The 17,732-nt window shown below is 37.5% G+C and overlaps 1 protein-coding gene across 1 annotated transcript in view; it reads left to right on the top strand.

Annotated features, from left to right (window-relative positions):
* The window catches only part of LOC128241363 (uncharacterized), a 72,418-nt gene extending 56,599 nt beyond the window's left edge, over positions 1-15,819 (top strand). Inside the window, exons 17-21 of the mRNA XM_052958287.1 lie at positions 5,006-5,134; positions 12,255-12,357; positions 12,970-13,084; positions 14,608-14,726; positions 15,429-15,819. Coding sequence (XP_052814247.1) covers positions 5,006-5,134; positions 12,255-12,357; positions 12,970-13,084; positions 14,608-14,726; positions 15,429-15,449 — 487 coding nt within the window. The 3' untranslated portion in view covers positions 15,450-15,819. The remainder of the gene's footprint in view (positions 1-5,005; positions 5,135-12,254; positions 12,358-12,969; positions 13,085-14,607; positions 14,727-15,428) is intronic.
* Positions 15,820-17,732: the final 1,913 nt, after the last annotated feature.

A 17,732-nucleotide genomic window follows, 5' to 3' on the forward strand; every position in this document is an offset into this window, starting at 1 on the left:
ACCCATTAATACAGATCATGTGGTCTACCTTCAAGTCTGATTAGTGGTCAGCATCAAACCCGTTAATACAGATCATGTGGTCTACCTTCAAGTCGGATTAGTGGTCAGCATCAAACCCGTTAATACAGATCGTGTGGTCTACCTTCAAGTCGGATTAGTGGTCAGCATCAAACCCGTTAATACAGATCATGTGGTCTACCTTCAAGTCGGATTAGTGGTCAGCATCAAACCCGTTAATACAGATCGTGTGGTCTACCTTCAAGTCGGATTAGTGGTCAGCATCAAACCCGTTAATAAAGATCGTGTGGTCTAACTTCAAGTTTGATTTGTGATCAGCATCAAACCCATTAATACAGATCGTGTGGTCTAACTTCAAGTCTGATATGTGGTCAGCATCAACCCATTAATACAGATCGTGTGGTTTACCTTCAAGTCTGATATGTGGTCACCATCAACCCGTTAATACAGATCGTGTGGTTTACCTTCAAGTCTGATTAGTGGTCAGCATCAAACCCATTAATACAGGTCATGTGGTCTACCTTCAAGTCTGATATGTGGTCAGCATCAAACCCATTAATACAGATCATGTGGTCTACCTTCAAGTCTGATTAGTGGTCAGCATCAAACCCGTTAATACAGATCGTGTGGTTTACCTTCAAGTCTGATATGTGGTCACCATCAACCCGTTAATACAGATCGTGTGGTCTACCTTCAAGTCTGATATGTGGTCAGCATCAAACCCTTTAATAAAGATCGTGTGGTCTACCTTCGAGTCTGATATGTGGTCAGCATCAACCCGTTAATACAGATCGTGTGGTCTACCTTCAAGTCTGATATGTGGTCAGCATCAACCCGTTAATACAGATCGTGTGGTTTACCTTCAAGTCTGATATGTGGTCACCATCAACCCGTTAATACAGATCGTGTGGTCTACCTTCAAGTCGGATTAGTGGTCAGCATCAACCGTTAATACAGATCGTGTGGTCTAACTTCAAGTCTGATATGTGGTCAGCATCAAACCCGTTAATACAGATCATGTGGTCTAACTTCAAGTTTGATTAGTGGTCAGCATCAAACCCATTAATACAGATCATGTGGTTTACCTTCAAGCCTGATTAGTGGTCAGCATCAACCCGTTAATACAGATCGTGTGGTCTACCTTCGAGTCTGATTAGTGGTCAGCATCAAACCCATTAATACAGATCGTGTGGTCTACCTTCAATTCGGATTAGTGGTCAGCATCAAACCCATTAATACAGATCGTGTGGTCTAACTTCAAGTCTGATTTGTGATCAGCATCAAACCCATTAATACAGATCGTGTGGTCTACCTTCGAGTCTGATATGTGGTCAGCTTCAACCCGTTAATACAGATCGTGTGGTCTACCTTCAAGTCTGATATGTGATCAGCATCAACCCGTTAATACAGATCGTGTGGTTTACCTTCAAGTCTGATATGTGGTCACCATCAAACCCGTTAATACAGATCGTGTGGTCTACCTTCAAGTCGGATTAGTGGTCAGCATCAAACCCATTAATACAGATCATGTGGTCTACCTTCAAGTCTGATTAGTGGTCAGCATCAAACCCATTAATACAGATCATGTGGTCTACCTTCAAGTCGGATTAGTGGTCAGCATCAAACCCATTAATACAGATTATGTGGTCTACCTTCAAGTCGGATTAGTGGTCAGCATCAAACCCGTTAATACAGATCGTGTGGTCTACCTTCAAGTCTGATTAGTGGTCAGCATCAAACCCATTAATACAGATAATGTGGTCTACCTTCAATTCGGATTAGTGGTCAGCATCAAACCCATTAATACAGATCATGTGGTCTAACTTCAAGTCGGATTAGTGGTCAGCATCAAACCCGTTAATACAGATCGTGTGGTCTAACTTCAAGTTTGATTTGTGATCAGCATCAAACCCGTTAATACAGATCGTGTGGTCTAACTTCAAGTCTGATATGTGGTCAGCATCAACCCATTAATACAGATCGTGTGGTCTACCTTCAAGTCTGATATGTGGTCACCATCAACCCGTTAATACAGATCGTGTGGTCTACCTTCAAGTCGGATTAGTGGTCAGCATCAAACCCATTAATACAGATCGTGTGGTCTACCTTCAAGTCGGATTAGTGGTCAGCATCAAACCCATTAATAAAGATCGTGTGGTCTAACTTCAAGTTTGATTTGTGATCAGCATCAAACCCATTAATACAGATCGTGTGGTCTACCTTCGAGTCTGATATGTGGTCAGCATCAAACCCTTTAATAAAGATCGTGTGGTCTACCTTCGAGTCTGATATGTGGTCAGCATCAACCCGTTAATACAGATCGTGTGATCTACCTTCAAGTCTGATATGTGGTCAGCATCAACCCGTTAATACAGATCGTGTGGTTTACCTTCAAGTCTGATATGTGGTCACCATCAACCCATTAATACAGATCGTGTGGTTTACCTTCAAGTCTGATATGTGGTCAGCATCAACCCGTTAATACAGATCATGTGGTCTACCTTCAAGTCGGATTAGTGGTCAGCATCAAACCCGTTAATACAGATCGTGTGGTCTAACTTCAAGTCGGATTAGTGGTCAGCATCAAACCCATTAATACAGATCGTGTGGTTTACCTTCAAGTCTGATATGTGGTCACCATCAACCCGTTAATACAGATCATGTGGTCTACCTTCAAGTCGGATTAGTGGTCAGCATCAAACCCGTTAATACAGATCGTGTGGTCTACCTTCAAGTCTGATTAGTGGTCAGCATCACACCCATTAATACAGATCGTGTGGTCTACCTTCAAGTCGGATTAGTGGTCAGCATCAAACCCATTAATACAGATCGTGTGGTCTACCTTCAAGTCGGATTAGTGGTCAGCATCAAACCCATTAATACAGATCATGTGGTCTAACTTCAAGTCTGATATGTGGTCACCATCAACCCATTAATACAGATCGTGTGGTTTACCTTCAAGTCTGATATGTGGTCACCATCAACCCATTAATACAGATCGTGTGGTCTAACTTCAAGTCTGATATGTGGTCAGCATCAACCCATTAATACAGATCGTGTGGTTTACCTTCAAGTCTGATATGTGGTCACCATCAACCCATTAATACAGATCGTGTGGTTTACCTTCAAGTCTGATATGTGGTCACCATCAACCCGTTAATACAGATCATGTGGTCTACCTTCAAGTCGGATTAGTGGTCAGCATCAAACCCGTTAATACAGATCGTGTGGTCTAACTTCAAGTCGGATTAGTGGTCAGCATCAAACCCATTAATACAGATCGTGTGGTCTACCTTCAAGTCGGATTAGTGGTCAGCATCAAACCCATTAATACAGATCGTGTGGTCTACCTTCAAGTCGGATTAGTGGTCAGCATCAAACCCATTAATACAGATCGTGTGGTTTACCTTTAAGTCTGATATGTGGTCACCATCAACCGTTAATACAGATCGTGTGGTCTAACTTCAAGTCGGATTAGTGGTCAGCATCAAACCCGTTAATACAGATCGTGTGGTCTAACTTCAAGTTTGATTTGTGATCAGCATCAAACCCGTTAATACAGATCGTGTGGTCTAACTTCAAGTCTGATATGTGGTCAGCATCAACCCGTTAATACAGATCGTGTGGTCTACCTTCAAGTCTGATATGTGGTCACCATCAACCCGTTAATACAGATCGTGTGGTCTACCTTCAAGTCTGATTAGTGGTCAGCATCAAACCCATTAATACAGATCGTGTGGTCTACCTTCAAGTCGGATTAGTGGTCAGCATCAAACCCATTAATAAAGATCGTGTGGTCTAACTTCAAGTTTGATTTGTGATCAGCATCAAACCCATTAATACAGATCGTGTGGTCTAACTTCAAGTTTGATTTGTGATCAGCATCAAACCCATTAATACAGATCGTGTGGTCTAACTTCAAGTTTGATTTGTGATCAGCATCAAACCCATTAATAAAGATCGTGTGGTCTACCTTCAAGTCTGATTTGTGGTCAGCATCAAACCCATTAATAAAGATCGTGTGGTCTAACTTCAAGTCTGATTTGTGGTCAGCTTCAAACCCATTAATAAAGATCGTGTGGTCTACCTTCAAGTCTGATTTGTGGCCATCTCTAAATCAGCCAATATGGAGCGATTGTTCTCCTTTCTTTTCGGATATAGGATCCACTTTGCATCCATTGATAGAGAGTGTATGTTCAGTCTGTGGTCTATTATCCAATTTGAATTGTGGTCATTTGAAAACCCATCGATATATAGCTTAGGGTCTATAATCCAGTTTGAATTGTGGTCACTTATAAACCCGTTAATAAACAGCATGTGGTCTATCTTTCAGTCTGAATTGTGGTCGTCCTTAAACTCGTCAATAAAGAGCTCCACTGTACTGATTGATGCAATGTCCTACCCAAATATGTATTCAAGGACCAGTAGTTCCACTCCACTGTACTGATTGTTACAATGTGTTACTCCAATATGTATTCAAGGACTAATAGCTCCACTGTTCTGATAGATACAATGTCCTACCCCAATATGTATTCAAGGACTAGTAGCTCCACTGTACTGATTGATGCAATGTGTTACCCCAATATGTATTCAAGGACCAGTAGTTCCAGTCCACTGTACTAATTGTTGCAATGGGAAACTCCAATGCCAATGTGGTAACCTCAATTCCACAAATAACATACTTCATTTTTTGAATCGTCCCAAGCCTCATTTTAATGAAGCCTGGGATCAAGATTTAGAACAGTGTCATGTCTGAGTTAAGACTCAAGAGGCAAAACTGCAAGTCTTCATATCATTGACACTGTTAACCTTTTTATAATTTAATCGAAATGGTACCATTATACGCAATAATTCTGTTTTACTTTTGAAATAGAGATGAATCCTCTGAACTTAGTAAGGGAGCTTTTCTGAGTCAGAGCCTAGGCATGGACTTGAGACTGTTCTCAGCCATGGCCCCTGTTGTAACAATCATTCGAAATCTTTACAGGTGCCGAGTGAACACCGGCTCACCCGACGAAAGGTTCTACCTCGAAGACAGTTTCAAAGAGGCTGTCGGCTTTAGTGATAATGCCTATGATTTCTGCATCTCGACTGGCAAAATGGACGCTGCGAAATGGTAAGGGTATCACTAGTTTGCTTTGTATGGTCATGTTATAACAGGCCCCAATATCAAGAAAAAACTTAAGTCAAATCTCAATCTCAGTCTCAACTCATTTTACCACATAGCATTAAAAGTTCTTAAAAATAACATATGATTTTAACCTTTGGAAAGGTATTAAATCATGTGATATGTAGATTTATGCCTTTGGTCAAGATTTTAAGGGAATATTATTCTACAGCCAAAAATGTATTTGAGCACAATTTCTTGTTTTTTAACAATTACTCGTGTCTATTTTTGCCGTGGAATTAATTTTCTTTGAAATATTGACAAAATCTTTTTATCAACACATACTATGAGAAAATACGTTTTCAAAAAGAATAAAAACATGCAAGATTTTGAATCATACTGTGCTTGCATGTCGTTAACTGAGTTGAGATTGAGATTTAACTTGGGTATTGGTGACACTAGATGGCTTGCTAATGATTCTATTGTGCTCAATATTATTGTCCTATAAGTTTCCTTATTTTCCGATCATAAATTGTTGCCCCATATCAATGTCCAATAACATGACTCGATTTCCAATAATCATATGTTGCCCCATATCATTGTCCAATAACATGGCTGGATTTCCAATAATCATATGTTGCCCCATAGCATTGACCAAAAACATGGCTGGATTTCCAATAACCATATGTTGCCCCATAAGATTGTCCAATAACATGGCTCGATTTCCAATAATCATATGTTGCCCTATATCATTGTCCAATATCAAGGCTCGATTTCCAATAACCATATGTTGCCCCATAACATTGTCCAATAACATGGCTGGATTTCCAATAACCATATGTTGCCCCACAGCATTGTCCAATAACATTGCTGGCTTTCCAATAATCATATGTTGCCCCACAGCATTGATCAATAACATTGCTGGATTTCCAATAATCATTGACTAATAACATGGCTGGATTCCCAATAATCATATGTTGCCCCATAGCATAGATCAATAACATGGCTGGATTTCCAATAGTCATATGTTGCCCATAGCATTGATCAATAACATGGCTGGCTTTCCAATAGTCATATGTTGCCCATAGCATTGATCAATAACATGGCTGGCTTTCCAATAGTCATATGTTGCCCCAAAGCATTGATCAATAACATGGCTGGATTTCCAATAGTCATATGTTGCCCCATAGCATTGATCAATAACATGGCTGGCTTTCCAATAGTCATATGTTGCCCCATAGCATTGATCAATAGCATGGCTGGATGTCCAATAGTCATATGGTGCCTCAAAGCATTGATCAATAACATGGTTGCTTTCCAATAGTCTTATGTTGCCCCATAGCATTGACCATTAACATGGCTGGCTTTCCAATAGTCATATGTTGCCCCATAACATTGTCCAATAACATGGCTGGCTTTCCAATAATCATATGTTGTCCCATAGCATTGTCCAATAACATGGCTGGATTTCCAATAATCATATGTTGCCCCATAGCATTGATCAATAACATGGCTGGATTTCCAGTAATCATATGTTGTCCCATAGCATTTTCCAATAACATGGCTGGATTTCCAATAATCATATGTTGCCCCATAGCATTGATCAATAACATGGCTGGTTTTCCAATAATCATATGTTGCCCCATAGCATCGACCAAATAACATGGCTTAATTTCCAATAATTACATGTTGTCCCATAGCATTGACCAACAGCATGGCTGGATTTCCAATAGTCATATGTTGCCCCATAGCATTGATCTGTAACATGGCTGGATTTCCAATAATCATATGTTGCCCCATAGCAATGATCAATAACATGGCTTCAATTCCAATAATCATATGTTGCCCCATAGCATTGACCAATAACATGGCTTGATTCCCAATAATCATATGTTGCCCCATAGCATTGTCCAATAACATGGCTGGATTTCCAATAATCATATGTTGCCCCATAGCATTGTCCAATAACATGGCTTGATTTTCAATAATCATATGTTGCCCCATAGCATTGTCCAATAACATGGCTGGATTTTCAATAATCATATGTTGCCCCATAGCATTGACCAATAACATGGCTGGATTCCCAATAATCATATGTTGCCCCAAAGCATTGACCAATAACATGGCTGGATTTCCAATAATCATATGTTGCCCCATAGCATTGACCAATAACATGGCTGGATTCCCAATAATCATATGTTGCCCCATAGCATTGTCCAATAATATGGCTGTATTTTCAATAATCATATGTTGCCCCATAGCATTGACCAATAACATGGCTGGATTCCCAATAATCATATGTTGCCCCATAGCATTGACCAATAACATGGCTGGATTTGCAATAATCATATGTTGCCCCATAGCATTGATCAATAACATGGCTGGATTTGCAATTATCATATGTTGCCCCATAGCATTGATCAATAACATGGCTGGATTTGCAATAATCATATGTTGCCCCATATCATTGTCCAGTAACATGGCTGGATTTCCAATAATCATATGTAGCCCCATAGCATTTACCAAATAACATGGCTTAATTTCCAGTAATCATATGTTGCCCCATAGCATTGACCAATAACATGGCTGGATTTCCAATAGTCATATGTTGCCCCATAGCATTGTCCAGTAACATGGCTGGATTTCCAATAATCATATGTTGCCCCATAGCAATGATCAATAACATGGCTGGTTTTCCAATAATCATATGTTGCCCCATAGCATCGACCAAATAACATGGCTTAATTTCCAATAATTACATGTTGTCCCATAGCATTGACCAACAGCATGGCTGGATTTCCAATAGTCATATGTTGCCCCATAGCATTGATCTGTAACATGGCTGGATTTCCAATAATCATATGTTGCCCCATAGCAATGATCAATAACATGGCTTCAATTCCAATAATCATATGTTGCCCCATAGCATTGTCCAATAACATGGCTTGATTTTCAATAATCATATGTTGCCCCATAGCATTGACCAATAACATGGCTGGATTTCCAATAATCATATGTTGCCCCATAGCATTGTCCAATAACATGGCTTGATTTTCAATAATCATATGTTGCCCCATAGCATTGTCCAATAACATGGCTGGATTTCCAATAATCATATGTTGCCCCATAGCATTGACCAATAACATGGCTGGATTCCCAATAATCATATGTTGCCCCAAAGCATTGACCAATAACATGGCTGGATTTCCAATAAGCATATGTTGCCCCATAGCATTGACCAATAACATGGCTGGATTCCCAATAACCATATGTTGCCCCATAGCATTGTCCAATAACATGGCTGGATTTTCAATAATCATATGTTGCCCCATAGCATTGACCAATAACATGGCTGGATTCCCAATAATCATATGTTGCCCCATAGCATTGACCAATAACATGGCTGGATTTGCAATAATCATATGTTGCCCCATAGCATTGACCAATAACATGGCTGGATTTGCAATAATCATATGTTGCCCCATAGCATTGATCAATAACATGGCTGGATTTGCAATAATCATATGTTGCCCCATATCATTGTCCAGTAACATGGCTGGATTTTCAATAATCATATGTAGCCCCATAGCATTTACCAAATAACATGGCTTAATTTCCAGTAATCATATGTTGCCCCATAGCATTGACCAATAACATGGCTGGATTTCCAAAAGTCATATGTTGCCCCATATCATTGTCCAGTAACATGGCTGGATTTCCAATAATCATATGTTGCCCCATAGCATTGACCAATAACATGGCTGGATTTCCAATAGTCATATGTTGCCCCATAGCATTGTCCAGTAACATGGCTGGATTTCCAATAATCATATGTTGCCCCATAGTTTTGTCAAATAACATGGCTGTATTTCCAATAATCATATGTTGCCCCATAGCAATGATCAATAACAAGGCTTCATATCCAATAATCATATGTTGCCCCATAGCATTGACCAATAACATGGCTGGATTTTCAATAATCATATGTTGCCCCATAGCATTGACCAATAACATGGCTGGATTCCCAATAATCATATGTTGCCCCATAGCATTGACCAATAACATGGCTGGATTTTCACTAATCATATGTTGCCCCCTAGCATTGACCAATAACATGGCTGGATTCCCAATAATCATATGTTGCCCCATAGCATTGACCAATAACATGGCTGGATTTGCAATAATCATATGTTGCCCCACAGCATTGACCAATAACATGGCTGGATTTGCAATAATCATATGTTGCCCCATAGCATTGACCAATAACATGGCTGGATTTCCAATAATCATATGTTGCCCCATAGCATTGATCAATAACATGGCTGGATTTGCAATAATCATATGTTGCCCCATAGCATTGATCAATAACATGGCTGGATTCCCAATAATCATATGTTGCCCATAGCATTTACCAAATAACACGGCTTAATTTCCAGTAATCATATGTTGCCCCATAGCATTGACCAATAACATGGCTGGATTTCCAATAGTCATATGTTGCCCCATATCATTGTCCAGTAACATGGCTGGATTTCCAATAATCATATGTTGCCCCATAGCATTGACCAATAACATGGCTGGATTTCCAATAGTCATATGTTGCCCCATAGCATTGTCCAGTAACATGGCTGGATTTCCAATAATCATATGTTGCCCCATAGTTTTGTCAAATAACATGGCTGTATTTCCAATAATCATATGTTGCCCCATAGCAATGATCAATAACAAGGCTTCATATCCAATAATCATATGTTGCCCCATAGCATTGACCAATAACATGGCTGGATTTCCAATAATCATATGTTGCCCCATAGCATTGTCCAATAACATGGCTGGATTTTCAATAATCACATGTTGCCCCATAGCATTGTCCAATAACATGGCTGGATTTTCAATAATCAAATGTTGCCCCATAGCATTGACCAATAACATGGCTGGATTTCCAATAAGCATATGTTGTCCCATAGCATTGTCATTTGTTATTTGTATTTAAGAAAGGCAATGAAAATGATTGATTTAGTGAAAAAAGATAATCACAGCTTGAAAAGGAGCTCTATTGCTTATAATCATTACATGAGAAATACAGTTTTTGATATTTGATACAGTCGAACGTCGTCATGTCGACTTTTTCGGGACCTAGTGAAAAAAGCCGACATAAAGAAAAGTCGACTCATCCGAATTACAAAAAAATATCATCAATCCCAACACGTTTGAGTTGGATTGTCCGATGTTTACATCCACAATTGATCGGTCTTGTTACATATTTTCGTCGTGAAAACAGCAAACTTATTATTAAAAAATAAAGTGAAACAAAAGAAGAATTATTTGTGTCAAATTTATTTCTTTTACGTTTATGGATCACACAAAACACATTCTTTTTCTTGATACCCTTCTCGACTTCGATGATGGCTTGGTACTTCTCGGTGTAAGATTTCGATGACAATTTCTTTTAGAATCCTTACTCCTTATGGCCGATCCAGATATCCCCCCGGATGTTATACCGGGTCCTTCTCTGAATTGGTCGACCAGAGCAGTGGAACTAACATTTGACATTTTGAAGTTATTATTTATTTCTGTTCCCATTCGGGATTGATATCTAATCGGAGGGGGGGGGGGTGAGCTTATTTACCCTCGCCATCGGGTTATACCCATTCGGCGAGCACGCTACGTTTTACAGTATTTCTACAGATTTAATAACATTTAAAACATCTCGTCTTTAATCGTAGCGTGGGTGCTTTGGACTGTATATATATAAATATTCCTACACAGTATGTACAAATCTCTGGTTAAAATTCAATATTTAAATAGTATCTTAAGAATCTATCACATACGCATTGAAATCAAACACTTCCAATACATCATAGAAATTATGCTATAATTTTTCCTATACAAACATTTTAGGCTCAGCCTACATTTTAGAAAGATGTCTAGATTTTAAAATTCTTTACAATAGTAAGTGTTTATATACAACGTATCCTTGGCATTATAACAACTAGCTAGTAAAAAATTTGATTTTTTTTTAAATGACAGATTTCTCACTAGTTAGTTTCCTAAACCACCCCCATCCGAGATGCGGGCGGTATATGCTGGTTTGCATTGAGGACTATGCCTCAGTGCGTTTGCCTGGATTTTTTTTTCCTTTGAGTGAATTCTTTTGTTTTCTTGTTTATAATACAACAGCGATATTCAGTAAAAAAATAAAATAAGATAAAGAAGAGTGTGTTATACATGTACATATAAGTGTCCAACTGTTATTGTTGTTGTTCTTTTTTTTCTTTTCTTTTTTGGACTAGTATCGCTGTGTAACCAGGCAAACCAGGATGGAGAATATAACAATTCCCAGCTTAAGACTCCATCCTATGGTGTTACAATGTGAAAGCGTTGCCAAGGATTTATTAAATTATGAAATAAAATAGAGATTGGTTGATCCTCCAGGGTGTATTTAAAATATCGCTATTAATATTAGAACCGTTTCCGGATGTTAGTTTAATACTGGCATATCTAATCAATAAAATGTTCATGTTTTATACAATACCAAAAAGAACTTAAATAATAAATGTCTCCTTAATTAAATACATAAACAAACAACTTTAATTACTCTCACTTACCAATTACATTTTTGTACCCCCTAATTATGACAGTTTGTTATATTGACACGCACGGTATTTTGCGACATGCCGCAAACCGTCATGAATATTTTCACACCTGCGTCTCGATGTACATTTCGACATAAAGAACATAGGAAGCGTGTGAAATTCGACCACTGGGACTGAAAAACGAGGTCGACATAGCGAAAAAGTCGAGATAAAAAAATCGACACAAACAGATTTATTTTATATAGAATAAGAAGGAATAAATTCGGGACCGGAACAAAGTCGAAATAACCGAAAAGTAGTCTTATCCGATGACGACATAGCGAGGTTCAACTATATATGTGTTGTTTCTATCAAGCACCATACACCACTTGGTTGTCCGACGCATTAACGAACTTAAAACACTGTTACGGTGTCCAAGGTAAATGCCTTAAGACACTAAATGTGAGACTTACTACGTCACAATGCAGCAAAGACAAGCTTTACATACATCATCTATGTATATTCAATCTTCCTGAATATCCGTCGCTTTTCAGGATCGATGACGCTGATAGCACGATCCACATCCGGTGTGAGATAGACACGTGCTGGAACAAGGCACTGTACGATGACGGCGACAGGATATCAAAATGCCAGGATGTAGGTTTTTATTCGATGGGTATAGGCTAAAATAATCTAAAAATACTTTAAGTGACATTCTATAAAATATCAGATCGTGTTTCTCGATGGAGCATATTATTTTACAAATAACTATAAACACGAGGAAAATAAGCTTTGGGTAACCAAAATAAATCAGAAAGGGATAAAATATTGTAAAAAAACAACACGATAACATATGTTATACCTTATCTTGTCACTTAGTGTATTATCTCATTTTCTTATTATCACAGCCGTCACTCTGACACAAGGAACACATTTTTAGTTTATATAACCGTCTTAAATGAAACATCGTTTCCGTAAAATATTCTGCAGTCGGGATGAAAAAAAACTTCCACTCCGAACAATTGAATAGTGTTATATGTTGTGATAATTTATATATAAAGTATAAAGTAAACTTATCTCAAAATTAAAACGTATTTATCTAATATTGAAAATAAATAAGAATTGTTTGATACACTCATTTCATCCATTTCTTATCATGGCAGTGAAGTCTGGGGTTTGGTTAGGACAATGCCGTAGATCGAGTACACATTCAGTGTTAGTTGTTTAAAATGTTACACCATGCGTTAAACGTTAAATAAATGTTTACAGTCGTGCAACGGTGAAGATGATGATGGTCTAACGAGGAGAAAGCGTGACGTTCAACGTGTGACTGGTAACTCAACAACGACCCTGGAAACTAGCTTCACACTTAAAAGGCCAGAAGGTAAGAAATTATAGTAATAACGTACGATAGGGGTAAAATGACGCCTTCTACTGCACTGGCAGGAAACAGAACGTATACATAAATTATTTAAATATGACTATGAGTTAATTATATTTTAAAAAGGCCCGTCAATAAATAAAATCACCGGTAACCATGTGATTATCACACGACGTTAATTCATACGATGCATGTAAACAGCAACACCCCAACATCTTAACCATTAAAATGGGTCGGTACCAGTAGCGGGTATGTCTCCCTCTCACGGCATGTCCTGTTCTCCCTCAAGATGGATTAGAGTAGGATACGAGTATTCACACGACGCATTGAAATATTCCTCTCTTCGGTTAACGCAATCTTGAGCTCTTGAACCATTGCTGGTACTTTCACAGCCGTTTGATCTGGCGTTCTATATCGTTCCATAAATGTTATATGTAAAATAAAATCTGGACCGTAAGACCGTCGACGTTGTTTGTGGCAAAATAATATTGACAAAAGCTGTCAAAGTCAGTTCAAGCATTATCATGTATAAATGTTAGAGCAGTCTGAACCGTTATTGGAAAAACATGAGGCTGGATAACTTTGTCGCGGTACTTCATTGCATTTCAATTGCCAAAAATTATCAAACGAGAGGTCTTGTTATTTTGACTAATCCCGTTCCAGAAAATATAGTGCCGTGCCCAACCTATCACGCATAAGCAAGCTCCAGAAACAAAGAGAACATCTAGTCTTATGCTCTAAATATAGAGTATCGATGGCACCATTTAAAAAAGCCGAACCTACATTTCTTGCTATTTCGGGTTTTTCATCTTTTTATTAACATATTTTAGTTTGCCGCCTTTTCTGAAAACACCGGACTTAACAGCCAATAGAAATTGAGTTTACTGGTCAGAAGAAGTTGCAGAAAAACCCGAACCTACATGTCATTGTATATGACATTTTATATTGTTTTTTTTTTGTATCTCCTGAAAAAGTACAAACATGTAAGTTCGACATTTTTAAATGGTGCCATCGGTACGCATCTTTATCCTAAAGGCGCACAATATAAACAAACATTCATATGCAGTATCATGTTAACTAACTTGAATTTAATGATCATAAAAACCGTATGATTTGTGTACAGATTAAACAATATTAGATTTTATAAAAATGTTTTGTTTTTGTTAATAAAGCCACAATTTCCCCAATTGAAAAAGCGCTTTCGTTGCTTATAATAATACATCTACCTGTAGTTTGAGACTTAAGTATTTACCTCTGAGTTAGAGGCGTACCTCTGTTATGTTATTTTAACTTAATCATCTATATCAAAACGATCTGATTATTTCAATTTTCTATATTTTGTTTTAAGAGGTGCAGGTTGAAATTGATATTTTGGCACTATTGCAGGCTTTTGGCGACTTTTGAATCAAATGTAACGAAATAGCTTCAGGTTAAAACGTAGCTCTTCATTGTCGCTTGAAATTAGGACAAACTTAAATATTGAAATGCAATTCGTTCACACATTCCTACCTTTACTTTATCTACAGAACCGGAAGAAGCAGCTGACGAGAACTGCGTCAGCAACACGATTGCCATAGCAACGCTGACAACGTTGTTGGTTCTGCTGTTGCCAATGATGGGCGTTGTTGTCATGATGTTTTATAAAGTAAGTAGACATATGCGTACTTTGATAATCAGCTATTATAAAAAGCAGTTTAATAATAATCTGAACGATACGTTTACTATCAACCTCCTACGCAGTTATCTCCCTTGACGACCAAACAATGGACTTCAGTCATACAAGGTGTTTTTAGAAATAGTTAACATATATTTCAAGTTAAAAACTTTGATTGACGTCACGTGTTTGAGATCACGTGATATGCGTGGTGACAGTTGTTACTTTACAGCAAGGGGGATAACCGCTGTGTGGAATTTGTTGTACTCTGACTTTTGTTCGGCATGCGACATGCCTATTTAAAGATGACAAATGAAAAAGGTTTATCATTTCTTATTTTTAGTATTACAATTGTGTATCAAAAAAACAAACACGAAATTGTGACACTTAAACAATTTGATGCAATTTATTTTAAATAAGTAATTTAAGCTAGATGAAAGAAAAAAACTTAATCGTGATCGAGAAATTGTGGCCTGGGGCCGGTCTCATTAAACTCTTCATATAAATCTGTTTTAATGCGAAAAATGTTAAATGGTGATCTTTTGTGTTTCCTCAATATTATACAATTCGCAAAAATACGTAGCAAATAACACAAACACATGACACTAAGATAAGACCAAGATACGAGTGAATAAGATATATACTAACAACGGCTCCTGGCTGTTCATGATAACCCACTGTTTTCTTTTTCAGTTGCACTCCAGGAAGATGTAGAGATATGTTACGGTGCGATTTGGAACTACTTTCTGGAACTACTTTTTAGAACTACTTTCTATAGCTATTTTCTGGAACTACTTTGTCATCTACGAATTCACTTTGCAAAACAACGCTTATCAAACTGACAATGTGTTCCTTTTGTCGATTAAGAAATAACTATTTTAATCATTCAAAATGCCTTTTCAAGGTAAACGCAAGTGTTCTATTTGTATTCAGAGTATAACATTATGCTAATGTAACTTTTTTAATGTGATTTTATTATTCAAATTCTTTTTAACATAGTGATTTAATGACGCTGAAAATATTTTCAACTAATATTGAGTGTATGCAAACATATATGCGTGCTTGTTATAAACAATAAAGATATATTAAGCTCAACGTTTTTGTGTTACTACGCACAGCAACTCTTCGGTTGATTGGTAACACGTGAATATCTATATACTATATAATGTTGGTGAATAATGATTCAGTTTGTGTATATAACACGTGACACATTACGTCATAAATGCACTGTGAAAATATGTTTTTGTTAACAGCTGTTTCGTAGTGTTTGAGGAAACTAATCACCTTATCAAACTCAGGTAACAAAACGAAAGCGGGGCTGACATAAAGCGGCATAGTCTGCCCTTTGTTTCATTTAAAATGGTGAAGAAAAAGAAGTTATCTTTGTTTTAAGTCATCATGCGAAGCAAAATGTGGCCTTCCGACGTAGCATTTATGACGTAATCTATCCCGTGGTATACACAATATGTTACAATATTTACAATGCAGAAGAATTTTCTGTACACTTGGGATGAAATCTAACCTAGAGTTCTTTTAAAAGTAAGCATCGAAACAAACAAAGACGATTTGTTTGTATGCGTGTATTCAACGAGGATGATTCGGTGAAAATACTGTCCAGGGGCTGATCAAGGAGTTGGCGTCCCCTAGATCGGAAAAATAACTTTTCAGGTGATATCAAAATATCAGGTCACCCGGTATAAATGCTGAACGATATTGTTATTTGAACTGATAGTGCTAGAACCTGTAAACAGATAGCCCAGTGTAGTCTTATCGTTAAAATTTCCGACAGGTATGCGCAGGAATATATAGCGATTTTTTAAAGGGAAATATCCACTGCGTCTGACCAGAGAACAGTATAAATGAAATGCAAGTGAATAAGTTTGTAGATTACTGTTATGGCTAACATTTCTTTATAAAACTGTTGTTTATAGATTGTGAAATATCCATGGACATTAAAACGGTTTAGTTACAACATAGGACAACAAGGAAATGTTAAATAAATGTGTTATTAATGAAAATTCACTTTTCATACAATCGTAAAATGTAACCATATACCCTTATCCATCGACAATGGTAAGCAGGCACCCCTATAGACGCTGCTCCTGGCAGCGTCTTATAATACACAAGAAATGGTTCGGGCATTTCAGGTTAACTTGAGAATATAATCGAAGAACCTCGGCAATTTTCCTTTGAAACAAACTCGATACATATCGACGGTTTACAATCTCGGAATGTTGTACATTTATCTACGCTGTAAGTAGATCGCGTAGTAATTTTAATTTAGCACTTTTTACTCATAGGAATCTTAAAAAAATACACTTTACTTTGAATAAATTTGAACTCAGTTTTTGCACTTTTAACCACTACAATAAATAAATAGTATTCTAATAAATATTACGAACTACTTTTACTATTGCACCGGAACATATCAGAGGCTCGTCGTATGGCGGAAATGGCCGATTGGGTTCCGATTGGTGCAAATAATATAGGCATGCTTGATATAGCTCAATCGCGTAACTCACTCACACGGCGTAAGTATTGCCCAGACGACTTTTTATTTTTAATTTCTACTGTTCACGTGAACAGTTTGCATGGTTTGAATGACGTTATTTTTATTTATTTAAGGCAAATTATTAACGTTAAAAACATGATAACAACAAAATGAATTCAACTCTTCTGCATTGGACGTTTTGACCATCCGGGTGCTAATACAGAATAAATAATGCTGGTGTTCAAGGATCAATATTGTATTAACAATAGATGAAACCGCATGAAAATCAATGTCTTTGTGCAGATAACTTAAATATTGTTGACGATCTTTTGAGAAATGTGTTTCCAGTGTACATTCTGGAAAAATCATAGCCTGTGGAAGTCTGTAAATTGGTTGTATGCAGCCTAAAAACGACATTACTGTAGGGCACTGTATTTCTAAAGCATTCGGAAATCCTTGGTCATTTTTATCGAAAATATATTGTTTTCGATAAAACTGTCCGATGA

The sequence above is a fragment of the Mya arenaria genome, chromosome 7 (genome assembly GCF_026914265.1).
Source record: "Mya arenaria isolate MELC-2E11 chromosome 7, ASM2691426v1".
In the NCBI taxonomy this organism is placed as follows: Eukaryota; Metazoa; Mollusca; class Bivalvia; order Myida; family Myidae; genus Mya; species Mya arenaria.